Raw genomic sequence first — 16109 nt, forward strand, 5'->3', positions numbered from 1 at the left:
AATCCTTCTAATTGGTACAGAACTGGGAAATATATCGGATATTCAGTTGTTGTCCACGATTTTTGGGATTCTGTTAAGACCTAAATGAGCCCCAAAAAGTAAGCAAAATATCCCCAAAAAACAGGTCTCATCCATTAATAAATAGACATTAGTGTCTGTGGTACATCAGACACTAAGGTTCTTGGTGAAATTGAGCTACGGTCTCTCGCTTCCGCTCGGCCAAAACCCACTTCAATGTTTTCCGTTCACGCCATGATGTTTCAACGGACAAACACATTAAGGAATTTACTAACGAAACTAAGTATCTTTGATATCAATCTCAGTTCATTTCATAGACAGACACGACTGTTCTCTGATTCTGGTGAAATACATGTGAATCAATGAAACTAACGTTAAGGGCTGTTGAATACCAGCGTTGATTTCCAAGCTAACTGAATAAACGAAAACTGGAATATGGTTATCTAATTATATCATAATGTATTATTCAAAAGTTACTTAAACAAAGGTAGCGCCGTTCTGCAACTACGGTTTAATCAGGGGTCAGCATCGGTCAGCGTTTACCGATGCGCTACTAACGTAATCAGTTAGGGAACAAAATAAAAACGACTGTGAAACACTAACGCGGCAGAAGTCTGCAATGCGGGACTCGAACTCGAAATACATTCTAAAAATAGACATTACAGCGAAGAGCTATAAATAGCAATAGCTCTGGAAGTATATAACGATTGCGCCGTGCCAGTCAGAGCATTATTCATTCGACAGTCTGGAGCTAGACGGACACGGATCCTCCTCTCAAATCGCAATCAAACAGAGGTAAGAATTCTTTCACAGATTATAATTGCTTGGTTAGAGTGATACTTTTGTTAATTTGAAAAAAGTAAATACGGTTCACAGATTTATGTATACAATGTTATGATTTTTTGTTATGATATTTATTATGTTATTGCTAGGTTTTAATTTCTCAATTCATTCATAATCAGTTATTTCACTCTTGACGCACGATTCAAACCAAATTGGTATATACAATGTATATATTTGAAATTAATGAAATTAGAAATCTTTCTACTGGCGTCCAACCACGAACGGATGCAGATTTATCTTCATTCGTTCCTTCATTAAATTCTAACTTCCGGGGTGAAATCAATGCGTTTTTAAGACATCGTTATGTTTTATTTAATTTCCAACGATGCTGTCATTTCAATGTGTTTACAATTTTTAATTAATATTCATGCGCTTAATGTTGAATAGATCCTAGTTTTTTATGGCTCATATGGACAGCGGTATTCTATGTTGGCAATTATTTATGATTTATCAATACAACCATGTAGCCTACGAATAATAAACACGCGATAATATAACTTCCTTATTTGATAAATTAATGACACACATGCGATGCTAAAACCTGTTCAGTAACTTATGCATTTTCCGATAGATGGCGAAGTAGAAAGGTTTGCATTTTTGGAAATTTTGTATGCTATTTGGCCTAGTAATTCCGGTGAATTTCTGCGAGTTAGCGTCGTACGAAAATCAACACTAAATTTTCTTAGGGACGCGAAAGATTTTGCGCTGTGGCAAAAATAGATTTTCTCTTAATTTTCTGCGACAGAGAACTGACCAATATGTGGAAGAACTGGCAATACATTGTGCAAATTTATATTCGGCAACTTAGTTTCTATCGCTTTGTTGAAATTTTCTCCTAATTTTTTTTTCATTTGTATTCGTTTATTTAGTTCATATCTCTTTGGAGATATTGAAATCGTCTTTCTGAAAATATGTACAACTTTTACTCATCTCATTCAAAAGCCCACAGTTCTAACAAATTTGAAGTGGCATTTTTGAAGTTTTCAGGATCATCAATATGTAGTTTTATATGCTTTTCACAATTTTCAATCATAATTTTTTCAGTTTTTATAAAACTGAAGAATATCAAAGCAAAACTTGGTGTCAACCCGGAAGATTTCCGATTCTAATTCCGAGGACTGTGTATCCTGAATATCATTTCTGAATCTGTATTAAGACATCAAACCGCGAAGAGATGTCGGGCGTGTGTGATAATGTAAAACTAGTGGTAGTGGGCGATGGTGCCGTCGGTAAAAGTTGTCTATTGATATCGTTCGCTACGGGTAGTTTTCCCGGTGAATATATACCGACTGTCTTTGATAATTACTCACAGAATATGCTCATAGATGGCCGACCATACAACATTGGTCTTTGGGACACTGCAGGGCAGGTAAGTAGGATGCTTTCGGCGAAAAATTTCGTTTATCGTCTCGTGTGGATGATTTTTCGATTTTGCATGGTAGTGTATATGATACGGGTAAATAACACATTTCACATTTCCTTCGTCTTTCGATTACCACGAATTGAGTGAGGTGCACCACATTGGAAGTGGTCCCGAAGTGATTTTGTAATACAGGTCTGCAGCCTTAATTATTCAAACCGCCACCTTGAAACCATCATCGAAGTCTAAACGATCATTTTTGAACGTTAAAACGACTTCTTTTGGCTTTTGTAGACACATTTTTAGTTTTGTTATTCACCAAAAGTCCAAAGTCCGGTTGGGCCAACCAGTACGTAACTGCATTAGAATTGCGTAATTTTCTATGGGGACAGAAACATCCCGTAGCGAACAAAGCCGGGCGTTAGGTCGGAGTGCGACTACTCTATTGCTACTACTCTAGAGATTGTTACGTCGCATCGCTAAAATATAGAACATGTGCGACGCATTGCGGCGCGATCGTCACAGGCGATCGTGAACAATCGCGTCGCGGTGAGTTTAAGTCGCCAATGAAAATGAACCACAGTCGTATGGAAACTTTTATCTATTTTGTTTTAAGCACCGCTATGGCGACGGTGACTCGCATGCAACTAATACTGGCAGGCGATGGCAACATCGGTAAATCCATGTTAATTCACGCGAACGCCGATGATGGTATTCCACCCGAATACGGAGCTCGGATGGACCCAAGCCTCGGTTTTGAACTCTACGCCTTGGTGACCATTGACGGAAAAAAATACAATATCAGTCTATTTGAATCGGGTCCGGTATGTATCTCGTATACATCACTCTCTGTATAACCTTTCCCCGAGAGAAAATCGATATTATGCGCTTAAATCGTGGTAATCGGACGAGAGTTTCGCCAGCCTCCAAAAACTAGGTTCGAATCTCGAAAGGGTTTGGAATTCTTGGACTAATTGATCCCGGTGATAATTTCGGATCTTGTTGTTTCGATTCATTCGGAAAATCTATAATTTCTCCAATTGAATTTTCAGGAGGATTACGATCGTTTACGGCCGTTGTCCTATCCGCAAACGGACGTGTTCCTGATGTGTTTCAGCGTCGACCGTCCGACTTCATTCGAAAACATCAGAGATAAATGGTACCCCGAAGTGAGACGTCACTGCCCGAATGTACCCTGTTTGATCGTTGGGTGCAAAGCTGGTGTGTATATAAGTCAATCCAACGGTCAAATCACGTTTCGCAATGAAAAATGATACTCCAATTTGTTTCTCCATTATTTAATCAATTCTGCTCTGCACTGCCTTTTGATTGGTTCTTAATTGGTAATGATTCGTAATGTCTTATCGTAAGCGGTTGATATTGAGCCATTTTAAATTAAGCGTCAACATTCTATTTCCCAGCGTTTCTGTTTATAGAAAGATTCGCCCGCGAAAGAATTCAATAGAAAAAAAAATTAAATTCCAATTTATCCACAATTTGAAAGTTTTTTACATTCTCCAGCCCACTATCTTAAATGACAAGAAAAAAGAAACTTTGATGTAATTTTTCTGCCAGTACATGTGTGAATTTCCACAATGTCCCCATTTAGATTTGCGATGGGATGCCCATGCAAGCACGAGGACATTAGTTTCAACTAAGAGCATTCAGCAGTTATCCAAAGAACTGGGATTCCAGTACTTCGAAACTAGTGCGAAATCTAGTGCCGGCCTAAAAGAAGCGTTTGGAGCAGCGGTAATGTATCGGGCTTCTTATGCTTGACCATCTATTTCGAAAAAGCTTTATGTCGATTATAAATATATCAATTCATGTTATAGATTAAAGAATTTGAACTCGAAAAATCGCGCAGATCGTTGAAAGGGAAAGTACGTGGCTTCGGGCGCAAGCGAAAACCGCTGCCGATCGCACCTATCATGCCCCCTGCTGGTAAAAACATGAACTACGTATGCCAAACTGAGCGTTATTCGCTTATGATTACTTACAGTTATTGATTATTTCAGGCAAAGCACCTGTGGTTGAAGTTGAGACGTCCAGATTTGCGTCAGATTGGAAACGAATTTTGGAAAGTCCTCGCCACAGTGACGTCACGTTTCTGTTAAACGACGGCCAAAGACTCGACGCCCACGCGGTTTTACTCGCCAGTGCGTCCGAGTTCTTCAGACGAGCTTTAGGATTAGAAGCTGTTGAGGTGAAGAATACATGTTTCGTTGAAAACTTAGTAGATATTCCTTTGAGAATAAGTTCAATCTTTGCTCACTAGGTGGTGCCAAACCGGTGTCAAAATAGGCATTGATGTATACAGATTCCTCCAAAAGTATATGTATTGTAAATAGTATACATACATTTGGTTTTGTAAAATAAGGTCTGTTTTAAAATGCCGATATTGTCTGTTTTTGTAATCAATTGTGAACACTGTTTCTTCCTCCATATACCATGGAAATGGTTGGAGTTTAAATGGATATATTTTATTCTGCTGATGGTAAAATGCTCACCGATCGCTCTAACATTCTAGATATGTCGTTTTGATTAGAATTTAGACTCACTTGCCTCCAACAGTCTCGGTTCGTGTTACAGGAAAACCAGTTGTCGAAAGTGAAATCGCAGTATCAGGCAGTTTCGCCAGACGCTATAAACGCTGGTAGCGTGCGAGGAATAAGCGGTGTTGTGAACGAGAAAATAGATGGCGCTGAACGGACTGTATTTACGATTTCCGACGAAATAGCACCGCAGAATTTCGTCTACATTTTAGAATACCTTTACAGCGGTAAATATTGATGTTTCTAGGCCGGTTCAGAGGGTGATAGCACCATCTATTGGCCATCCGGTTTTGTAGACTGGAACTACTGACTTGGCATACTTCCGATCCGTATCTCGGAATATCGCTCCGCTCAGAAAACCCTTTCAAATCAAATAACTCGAAATCCAAAAATTCCCAATTGTCTGCCATGGTTCATAAACTCAACACTCAGACGATGTCGGACGGTTCCGAGAAATCCGAGTCTACTGTATAAACAACCCTGATCTATGCGAGAACCGGGACCAGGTTGCACACGTCATCTCGAGTTGGAATACTTTTATTCTGAGTCAAATCTTAACCGAAAACTGTGGAACTAGGTCCGAGTCAATTTTGTAATTTCTTATCGTTCAAATGTAATTGATTTTCAGTTATATCGCCCTATATTTGACCAGACTACCGACTAGTTATCAGATACCCAAAATGTCAAGTCCCGGGTCCCTTCAATGTCTCCTTTATTTAAAGGTTTGCCTAACTTCGACGACAGCGTTCCCGGTGACGAGGAAATCGAAAATCTGAAAAATACCGCCGACATTTTCGCCTTGAACGAATTGGTAAATATCTGCGAAAACCAGTCCAACGACGAAGAATTTCTGAACCCTAGTATCGGAACGTATCTAAATGACGAAACCGGCCAGCGCATGAAACAACTGTTCTTCAACAAACCGCACCTCGCTGACGTCATCTTCAAATTGAACGGTATTTTCATCTTTTACGAAACATTTGTTTTTTTTAAACAAGAGCCGGTTTCGTACAAGGCTTTTTTTACAGTTCCCAGGTGCCACGATTTTTGGTAACCGCTGGGTCCGCATTGTTGAATTTTTGTCCCTATTTTTCTTCTAATTTAATTTTCTTATTTCGTTCATATCTCTGGATTGGATTGTGATAGAAACAAAGTAAAATTATCGATGAACTCAGCTGATAATTAACTGCTTTATGATATTACTCATTCATAAAGTTGATGCAACAATGCGCCCGGGTGAAGTTATAAACATATCGTCTTTCCAATAATTCAACTTGAATTATTACTCATCTCATTCAAAAGTTCGTCATTCTAACAAATTTCAATCAAATTTTGTGAATTTTCAGGATCAATATTTACTTATGAGTGGTTTTATCTTCATTAGTTTTTCAGTAATTGCGAGTCAAACTTCCAATGCACGTTTCCAGCACGCGGTTTTGAAGTTAAAACCGATCTATGAATATGCGTAATTCCCTTTGAATCATTGAACGAAATATTTCCACGAATAACATTCGCACAGAAAGGGATTTAAAACAATTCATTTAATTTACTGACATAAGTTTGGATTTCTGGACGCTGTAAACACCGTTACAGTAATTGGTTTATACATTGATCACTACAAGGCGTTATATTACGGGGCGGTGTGTACTACGTCATCAATATTGACGGTTTCTTCCAATTACAACTGTGAATATTGGCCTTAATTTTGTCATAAAACCTAATTTCATGACTCTTATTTAGCAGATTTTTGTGCATTTTTAGTAATCACATGAGTAGATGTGATGTATTTTTTTTCAATCCAAGACGTCAACTTTCAAGTTAGGTTTTCTTGTTTCTAGATACGAAGGTATACGCTCATAAGGCTGTGTTGGGGGCACGATGTGAAGTACTGTCGGCGATGTTCAGCGGTAGTTTCAACGAAGGGACCGAATCGTGCTCCGAGGTAACGACACCATTTCATGATCCTTTACATATATACCAGCAAACATCCGTTGAAACCACAAGGTGTCTCCTAGCCCCGGATTTACAGATTCTTCGATTTTTCTGGGTTAAATTAAAGGTCACGAAATAAGATACCGTTGCACCAGTTCACGCATATCAAAATACATACAACGAATACTGAGTAATAGATCGTATAGTCGGTTAATTTTTAGCCGCAAAATATTTTCCTTGCGCGTAATATTTTATATCTTAGCCAGTTACGAAGGTCGAAAAAGCTTCATGGCAAACAACTAAATTTTAGTTATTGCAATCTTTATTAAACTTTAACAAAAAACCCTCCCAAAATGTATTTCGTTTTTTTTCAGATAAAAATTCCCGATGTTGATGAAGAAACGTTTCTAGCTCTGTTGGAATTTCTATATACCGACCACGCGCCGATAGAAGATGGCGATTCGGTTGGTATTCTTGTACTGGCCGATCAGTACTGCGTGCCGAGACTGGTTAATCTATGCGAATTGTACATCACCAAAGAAGTCGACAGGGCCGTGACTAAAAACATCGAAAAAGCCGACATAGACGTCATATCGCTTCTCTATACGTCGGAAGTAAGTGCATCCTATACGACAATGGGATACCGGCACTCACCCGATAGCGCAACAAAACACTGGGTTATTCATAGTGAAAACCAGTTTATTTTCAATGAAATTTGAACTCGACTTTTAGGCTTCAAATCCGAAAATTATCATTGAAGTTGATATTTAGGTTTCCAAATCCAAAAATAAACGTGTCATCAGATAGATATAAGATCAGCTATCAATACTCAGTGTATGGTATAGATTTCACTGAAAATTGATTCACTAACGAGAAAAGTCGATTCGAATTTTAATTGAAATGTAGAAGGATATTGACAGGCGCGGATACTCACCACTACCGAGAGAGGCAGTGCCCACTAGCGATCCTGGTGGATTATTGCTGGATCCTCGCGTTGCCGGTATCCCGATCGAAACGTTTGTACTCCCGAAGACGAAATCGGATTTTTCCGTAACAAAAATGAAGCGAAGGCGAAGTAAATTTTCCTCGAGAAAATTCTACGTGAAATAGTGCACAATATATAAAACTCGAAAAAAGAACGCTCACTCAGTTACTTTTCCTTCGACAAGTTCTTCTCACGGCCCCGATTGAAAGATATTGATATAGCGTAAAATACAACTTTTGAAATGGCCGGGCTGGGAGTGAGGGAACGTTAGTTACCTCGGCGGTCCTGAAGATATCTTTATTCACTCCAAATTTCTTGTATTTTGCAGCGTCACAACGCCGAGCAATTAGTAACGTGGTGTCTACATTTCATCAGCAGTAACTACATCGCCTTCGAGAACAGGCCCGACTTCTGTAATTTGAAAGGCGAGTTCCTAGACCACGTCGAGGAGCACCGCTGGCCGCCAGTGTCGTATCTGAACGAAGTTCAAGAATACGAAATTCAGATGACAAAACAAGGCGAATCATGCCAGGTCATGTAATCACACGAACTGTCCTTAGAGAAGGGTATAAAAAGGGAACATTTCCAGGCAGAGTGAGGCCATATGCGGGTTCAGCCGCTTCGCGGAAACCTAAAACGGTAGCTCTGTGCATATGGCACAAATCCGAGAAATCAGCATTGTCGGATCGATCTAAATACTCATAAAATAAGACGGCTTATACTGTTTGTGATAGTGAAGACCAATGACACTTTATTATTATTATTATCTTTAAATACATTGTGTGTACATAGCTTAAATAAAATAAGTATTTCATGTCTTCGAATAAGATAAATCTGTGATAATATGATAGACGATTTTTGTACATATATAGTTTATCGAGTAGAATCGCAGTGTTCATTTTAAAGCTTCCAGATTACCATTTAAAACAATATATCATTTTCGTCATCACCGTTCGGCAGACATTATATTTTCTATTGTAATTTTCATTATTTTCGCGTTAAACTTGAATCGTTTCGTTATCATCTAAATACGGCTACGAGAGTGTGATTGAATTGATATAATTTGCGATGATATTACTTATACATGTATAATACATATTTTGCAGTTCGTACGAATAAAACCCATTTCTTTCGTTGCAAGGATGATGTTTCAAAGTGACTTACTTTCACTAAGTGAGGTGAACTCGAAAATGTCGCCCAGACCTAACCGAATACCACATTCTTCCTAACAGATATATCCGGAGCCTTTTTAGAAATAGGTAATTTTGATTCATGGTCAAGCATCAGATTCGTGGTTAGAATTTTGCGCGACTCTACAACTGGTTCTGGGCTCGAATTATCCATCGGTAAAAACCCGGGTCCAGGTTTATATATAGGCTGGTACTATCTTTGACGCTAGGGCTTACTCAATTCATTTTCACTTTAGTAAACCACCCCGGGTTGAAAACAATACCAGTCTATCAAACCAGCCCCCGATGATTACCTATTTTGCAAAAATACATGCATTTGAAATTTACTATCCACAGAACGGTTATCATTCTTATCAAAGTATTTGTTGAACATGTTTCTGTACAAAAATCACGCATATTAGACAGACAAAGGAGGTACAAAATTAATCAAAAGACACATATCTCAAGGGTTTCGGTACGATATACATTATTACACCACTTATGTCGGCGTTTCGACATAAACACGAAAAACATTAATTATTCAAAATATTTTACATAACAATATGTACAATTATCATGTTTGTATATGTATATACATGTACATCATTACAGAGTGAATTGAATATATCTCCTAATAAGAAACGCCTCTAACAAATCTACTATCCTACGAGTCAATTCACCAATTCATTTCAAACCTCGCACCGAATTCGTCGCCGCAAATGAATTACTTTGTTATTTGATTTTAGTTTTCAAATATATAATCATCTGTGTATTGAAATAAGAAACAAATTCAATCCAGCCATCCATATATGTATATCAGTTTTTCTTTCCACTCTCGACGATGGCAAGATCGATTTTCTTTCACAAAAAGAAATGAATATCCACGTGCTCGGTAGACTTGGTCGGCAGACGACGTCGGCCATTTTGATTACCAAACTTGACACTTATGGACCGGATTCATCGGCGAGCCTGACGGACAGCTGTAAGCCTCGGAAAACTCTTTAGTATTCGATACCGAGCCTATAACTCTGAAAATGTCCATAAATCAAGATGTTTAGTTTCTATGCTCAGACGGTTGATGCATTTAGAACCATGGGAAATTATCGAGGCATTTCTTAATTGAAATACTCAATTGGATAAGATATGATACGTATACAATTAAATTAAAATACCGCAAAAGCTAAATGGTGAAATTAAATATATATGTTTTGCCGGGAAGAAGCAATTATTCTATGTTCATGGTCTAATGGAAGCTATAGGCATAGGACGACTAATTCCAGTCGATAGATAAGAAGCGAAATCCACCACGATCTGAAGTTGGATATTCTACTCAAATTCTCTACCGAATCGTTAGATTTATATCGACGTTTTCTTAATAAAACTTGCTCCAGTTACATATGATGGCTATCTCCATAGACTGGCACGGAAAGAGCCACGATCACGCGAGCGTTTTTGGCCCGTGCCAAATTTGGCAACTGTTCACATAAACTTGCCAAATTGGCCCTTGCCTTGTTTGGCTCGACCAACAACGTCGGATCAGGCCGAGAGATGGACTTAAGCACGGGCCAAAATAATGATCGCGTTTGAATTGCAACTGGTTCCGGATGATACTCGCTTCGCTTTGTTTGAGTATTGTCCAGTATCGAGTGACACGAGCCAAATTTGGCTCTCGGGTCTGGTCCGTGCCATTTTGGTCAGGACAAAATCGTCTCCGTGTGATCGCGGCTTTCTCTGGCGATCGATGGAGGTAGCCTCGTCTCCTTTGCAGTCTCGACAATTAAATCTATTTGATTCAAGAGTGGTATGTGTCCTAGTCTTACCGTAAGCGTCCTGGGCTGTGTCGACCGGAACGTAATATGCCGACATAGCTCTCTGGTCGGGCCTTACCGCACCACACCTGCGCGTCATAGTAGATAATATTTAGGTAAAGAGAATCAAAATATGCATATAGAAGCTGAAGCTTAAAGAGCATTGATCACACGCGTAAAACTAAACGAAATTTGAAAAACAAAGCATTCGGGATGGATATCCCTTTTCTAAGTGTACGTTTCTCGTGATTTCATAGCTCTCGAAACTTTCGAGTCGTTACCGATTATAAAAAGTGCAGCGAAAAGGAAAAGAAGGTTTACGCGACGCAGACGATAGAACGAAGACGATAATATACGGGGATTAATCAGACGAGATGCTGTGACTGCTACTGCATGCATGCGTGGTGCGCGTTAAAATTACCCCGCGATTGAAGTCGAAATAGAGAACTCTTGACAGAACGCCAAAATGTTGAAGACTTTCTCGGATTGCCATTTGGAATGAAAACTTAAAGCCGTGTTCAAACTTCGTTATTTAGAACGTTCCAATCTAAATCGTATCAAGCGTTCACACTTAGCGAGAATTCATTAAATTTGTTCCTTTCCATTAGAACAATCTAAAAGATCGTTCCAGGTCCGTTGAAGTTTCTAGGACGGACGTTTTCCTATGTAAGAATAGAAACCTTGCTTTCATTATCTGTAAGTCTATGGACTAAAAGCTTGTCCATGGTTAGTCACGGAGTTGTGTCCAGCTGTACCAGTGTCGAAAACGTGAATGAAAGCACAGAATTTGGTCCGTTCCAGGTATGGGCCAAAATAGAACGGACTATGACTAGCCATAGTGTGAACGCCTTAGTTCAGCTGGAAATGTAAGTGGCCCTTGGTACAGACCGAATTTGTTGGTACGCCACGTGATTTCTATATTTCACTTCAACCATTTTAGGGGTAATTGGGAAGGATATCTATCACCGACATACCTGAATTCACCGGGGCTGTGTCGACCTGTACTAATTCTGTTAATATAAGCCTCGTCTCGTAAAGTGCCACACCAAACCTAATGTAAGAACCACGCACACGTTAGCACATCTACGTAACAACGACAGGCTAAAAAAATCGATACCTTGTTTCTCCTTTCTGCTTAGCTTAAAAGTTGACCTGGCCAGCCGCCTGATACCCTGGACTCGGTTTTATAGACTGGTATAATCTTTAACCTGGGGGTTATCTCGACAGAAAATGAATTGAGTTAGCCCCAGTCTATAAAAGTGAGCCCTGTACTTTTTCTAAAATCGTGAGACATTTTACCATTACAAAACCGGTAGCTAGAGAAATTAAATGAACTGATTACAAATTTTATTGTATTTCACAAAATGACCCGGCCGCTGCGGAAAAAAAGGTATCATTTTTGTTTAGCCTAAACATTACCACTACTCGCACTGGGCACACGGCGTTCAAATCGTACAATGTATATCGTATCAAGCTTAGGCAGCCAAGAACTTTTTACCGGATTTTCCTAAGAAGTTTGTTTATTTTGAGCGATTGAACTCGGAATTTCAAGATCATAGAACCGGGTTCCCTCATTTTGCGTCATAAACCTCCCAGCCAATTTTTGTTGCATATAGCCAGTACGAGTGTGATAAACCATAAAAGTCAAACAAACTAACAAACAACAAACAAACGAAAACGGATTTTCTTGTTAGTAAAACATGAACAAATTACTAAGGTGTGTTCGTAACACAAAAACACGTGTCTACACTTCTATAATACCAGCATTCATCATGCTCAGCCTAGGTCTCCGAAACACTATATAATGATATTTTTCGATGCACACTATTTCGGTGGCCTATTCCGTATTTCAAAAATTTACAATTCCCCGAACGAACCAGCTGACAGGAATGTTTTGCAAGAATTAAATTCAGCAGATTGAATGAAATCCTAATCAAATCGTACACGTTTAGCAAGATGGGTAATCCGATGTAAAGTGAGTCATCATGTCAGCTGCGCGGTTCCGGAAGTGTATACGTATATAGATAGGGTTTGAAAACAGACGAAACAATGAACGTCAAAGGTATGGTGTATTTTATACGCTTAAAACCAGCATTATACAATGATTAACAATTTTGATTTTTTGCAATGCATTTTTATATCATTTTATTTTTTACGTACATTATTACGTATCATATAGAGATAAAAGCATCCTTTTTTTCTATTACCTGAGCAAAGTTCAAAAAGAACAACTGATCGTTGGTGAGATGTTCCAAGCCGGGTAATCGCGACTCCTCTATTCCGTTCCTGGCTGTTTTCACCCAATCCCGATAAGCCTAAACATGTATATAGCATGATTATAAATACGGCAAAAAATCATTCCACTACTCTTTTTGGCAGAAATGTTTTTTTTTCTCATCGAGATTCCAATATCATTTTCTGGTCATCGAGTTTTATTCATTGTTTTGAATATTTTATTGATAACTCATTGAGGCCAGTTTAGCAGAAGGAGCCGGGAATTCGCCTACCTGGTAAGCCTGTTTTAAGCCGCCATTATCGGCGATATTTTCTCCCTGTGTTTGAATACCATTAAGCTGCAAAAGATGTCATTTGATCAGAATTTCTAGATTTTTTAGATATTAAAATGTATCGCAATCAAAATCGTCGACCTATAAGTGACTGCGGACTATTTGAAAAGTTCGTTGAGGTTAATACATTTAAGACGTTTTCAAGGGCTAGGACCTCAAACTCTGTATTCGCATGTAATGCAAAGCCCGGGGAAATTAGGCGAAAATAATAAAATAGATATAATATCTGAATTGTATATTCTGGGTCGCACTTACATTCATATTAATAGACGGAACCGTGTAATTACTGTACTGGTCTATGATACACTGGGCTCTCGTCTTGAAGTTCCCGATTGCACTTTCGGTCCACCACTGTTGCAGGTTTCCGTTCTTGTCGAATTGACGACCTGTCGACAACAAAAATATGGTACATATGAACAATAAGGTACGGGTACATAGCCGATTAAATTGAAGGTTCTAGTATGATACGAATGAAATCCATTGTAGTAAAAACGATGTGCACGTTTTCTAATTACATCATCCTGACCCATGAGCTTGCAATCATTCAGAAATAAACAAAGCGGCGCCCAGGCAGCTAAAGCTAGGGCATATTTTCCTATCAAAGAAATTAGTCCTAAACCAGTGAGTTTGGTACATCTAGAGCCGACGTAGAACTATTTTGATCAGACTCATTTCGCAAATTAGATGTGTTACTTTTTTGGTGGAAACAACTCGCGTTCTGGGGATATACGACATTACAGTTTTAACCAGAGGATTAAGCCACTATTAGTCTATTCCGCAAAATGAAGTTAAAACTGTTCTGTAAAACTGGCACCCGTTTCACAGGACAAGTTTAGGTTTCATTACATTAACTCATACATTATATAATATATAGTATAATATATAATGTATGAGTTAACTTTAGTTAGTTTGAGTTTAACGCAGAAAGCAAAAGTGGAAACTGGTATTCTAAAACCCAGAGCATTCTTGGATTTATCCTACATCCCCAGACTACGTAAGAATTGTGCATTCTGATTACAAGCAGACGTTATAAATCATTATAGACGATTGCTTCTTTTTCTACTATAGGTTTATGCAAGCTATTTAGCGGCACTACCGTGGAGACGGGACGAGGCCGAAAAATGAAACATACTAGAAAATGTTCACGTCTGAATAAGGAAATTGTTGCGATACGCAATAAGTTGAAGAAAAAAAGGATGTGAAGAAATGCACCTGGTAGAATTGCATAGTGATACATCTGAATTGTTAAAATCGAATGAGTGATAGAATATGATTAACATGTTATTAATTCGTGGAATGAGGGCCGTTCTGTGGTGATAACATGTTTCGTGACGAACGACAGCTATAGAAGAATATGGGTGGTAAAGCGTTGAAAATGATAGCATAAAGTATCTAACAGAATAGCTGACTAGCGAAAGCAGCGTTATTGATAAGGGGGTTCTTTATACGTAGAGATCGAAGTAAGAAATGGTTTCTCTAGTCACATCAGGCATAATGCCGAAAGCAATACGGCAACGGCGAGTCGTGTGAGACGAATGAACCGCCATTATTTTACGGGGTACATGAAAGGCAAACATTTCATCTATGGAATAAGTATATCTACGTGAATAAGAGCGATCGCCCAACGCGAACGAGGCACGTGGATAGACGACATGATAGCGCGCACGCGCGTTAGGAACACGGCGGTTCGAGCGGGACAGAAAAAAAACATGCACAGAAAATAGAAGGGCTACCTCGGTCATCAAACCCATGGGTAATCTCGTGCCCAATCACCACACCAATACCACCGAAACTAAGAGACCTACACAATAATAGTAGAAAGATAAATGCGTTTAAAATAACGTCCGGTATAAACATGCTATTTCTTTGGCAAATAATGAAATCAAATCAAACGGACATAATGTGAGGGAGTGTCGTTTACAAGTTCGATCACAGCTGTGCGTTGGGGAGTTTCGCATTCGAATTTCAACACAAAGTTCTGGGCCTAGATTCGCTGGCGTAGTTGTACACGTGTTGCACCGGTTAAAACCTCTTTTTTAACGAAAAATTCACGGGTGAAGTTTAACAAATCTTTGGCCGCGATTCACCAGAATTATTTCCGATATATATGTTTGAATGTCGCAGACCGTTTTGGTCGCTTTGTAAACTAGGGGTCCAGGGACACCATGCCCACTTCCAAATGCTCAACAATCTAACAATTTCAATATTCAACGCCCCCTGGTGACCATATACAGAATCCAATGACCTTGAAACTCACCACAATCATAGAACATGTCAGCAGCTACAATTTTGTAATTGATTGTGATAACAAAATATGCCTCGTTACCACTTTAATATGGAAATACTAAGTTATTCTACTATTCAACGCCCCCTGGTGACCATATTCAAAACCCAATGACCTTGAAACTCACCATAATCATAGAACATGTCACGACCTATAACTTTGTAATTGATCATGGTAACAAAATATGCCTAGGTACCAATATAATAAGGAAATACTAAGTTATTCTACGATTCAACGCCCCCTGGTGACCATATAAAATAACTAATGGCCTTAAAACTTGCCACAATCATAGATGATGTCATGAGCTACAACTTTGCAATTGATTGTGGTTACAAAATATGCATTGATACGAAAATAATATAGAAATACTAAGATATTGCATTATTCAACGCCCCCTGGTGGCCATATACAAAAACCAATGACCTTGAAACTCACCACAATCATAGAACACGTTATGAGCTACCACTTTTTAAATGATTGTGGTAACAAAATACGCTTAGGTATCAATATTATGTGGAAAAACTTTTTCCCACTTACGAATGAGTACTGCTGACACCAAGATGGCCGCAAATTGCGTCATAATTGGCT

At 38.8% G+C, this 16109-nt stretch overlaps 2 protein-coding genes across 9 annotated transcripts in view; one reads left to right on the forward strand and one right to left on the reverse strand.

Moving 5' to 3' along the window:
• The first annotated feature begins 715 nt into the window (after positions 1 to 715).
• On the forward strand, positions 716 to 8751 carry LOC141908909 (rho-related protein racA-like). Of its 3 annotated transcripts, none has more exons than XM_074799194.1 (11): positions 716 to 813; positions 1906 to 2230; positions 3274 to 3442; positions 3831 to 3973; positions 4057 to 4165; positions 4240 to 4427; positions 4814 to 5003; positions 5499 to 5732; positions 6615 to 6718; positions 7083 to 7322; positions 8022 to 8747. In XM_074799194.1, the coding sequence occupies exons 2-11, from the start codon at positions 2036 to 2038 to the stop codon at positions 8232 to 8234; spliced, it is 1785 nt and encodes a 594-aa protein (XP_074655295.1). In that variant the 5' UTR covers positions 716 to 813; positions 1906 to 2035; the 3' UTR covers positions 8235 to 8747. The 3 variants fall into 3 exon arrangements, with proteins under 3 accessions (XP_074655295.1, XP_074655294.1, XP_074655293.1); XM_074799193.1 differs by lacking the exon at positions 1906 to 2230 and adding an exon at positions 2838 to 3045 and having other exon boundaries at positions 767 to 813; positions 8022 to 8751; XM_074799192.1 differs by lacking the exon at positions 716 to 813 and adding an exon at positions 2838 to 3045 and having other exon boundaries at positions 2052 to 2230; positions 8022 to 8750.
• Positions 8752 to 8808: 57 nt separating this feature from the next.
• Positions 8809 to 16109, reverse strand: part of LOC141908908 (neprilysin-like) — a 37308-nt gene continuing 30007 nt past the window's right edge. For 4 of the 6 annotated variants that reach the window (XM_074799190.1, XM_074799185.1, XM_074799188.1 and 1 more), the window contains 5 exons: positions 13493 to 13623; positions 13178 to 13243; positions 12878 to 12985; positions 11645 to 11721; positions 8809 to 9890 (listed from right to left, as the gene is read on the reverse strand). In XM_074799190.1, coding sequence (XP_074655291.1) covers positions 9791 to 9890; positions 11645 to 11721; positions 12878 to 12985; positions 13178 to 13243; positions 13493 to 13623 — 482 coding nt within the window. In that variant the 3' untranslated portion in view covers positions 8809 to 9790. Of the gene's footprint in view, positions 9891 to 11644; positions 11722 to 12877; positions 12986 to 13177; positions 13244 to 13492; positions 13624 to 14970; positions 15039 to 16109 lie in introns of those variants that run through there. The other 2 variants (XR_012619645.1, XM_074799191.1) reach the window with 2 other exon arrangements.

Source organism: Tubulanus polymorphus, chromosome 7, assembly GCF_964204645.1.
Source record: "Tubulanus polymorphus chromosome 7, tnTubPoly1.2, whole genome shotgun sequence".
NCBI lineage: Eukaryota > Metazoa > Nemertea > Palaeonemertea > Tubulaniformes > Tubulanidae > Tubulanus > Tubulanus polymorphus.

Bases quoted from the DNA above. Each gene is read 5' to 3' on its own strand.
- LOC141908909 (XM_074799192.1), top strand. From the start codon at position 2,187: ATGGCCGACCATACAACATTGGTCTTTGGGACACTGCAGGGCAG. The intron at 3,443-3,830 runs GTGTGTATATAA...GTCCCCATTTAG, and splicing joins GATCGTTGGGTGCAAAGCTG to ATTTGCGATGGGATGCCCAT. The intron at 5,733-6,614 runs GTATTTTCATCT...TCTTGTTTCTAG, and splicing joins CGTCATCTTCAAATTGAACG to ATACGAAGGTATACGCTCAT.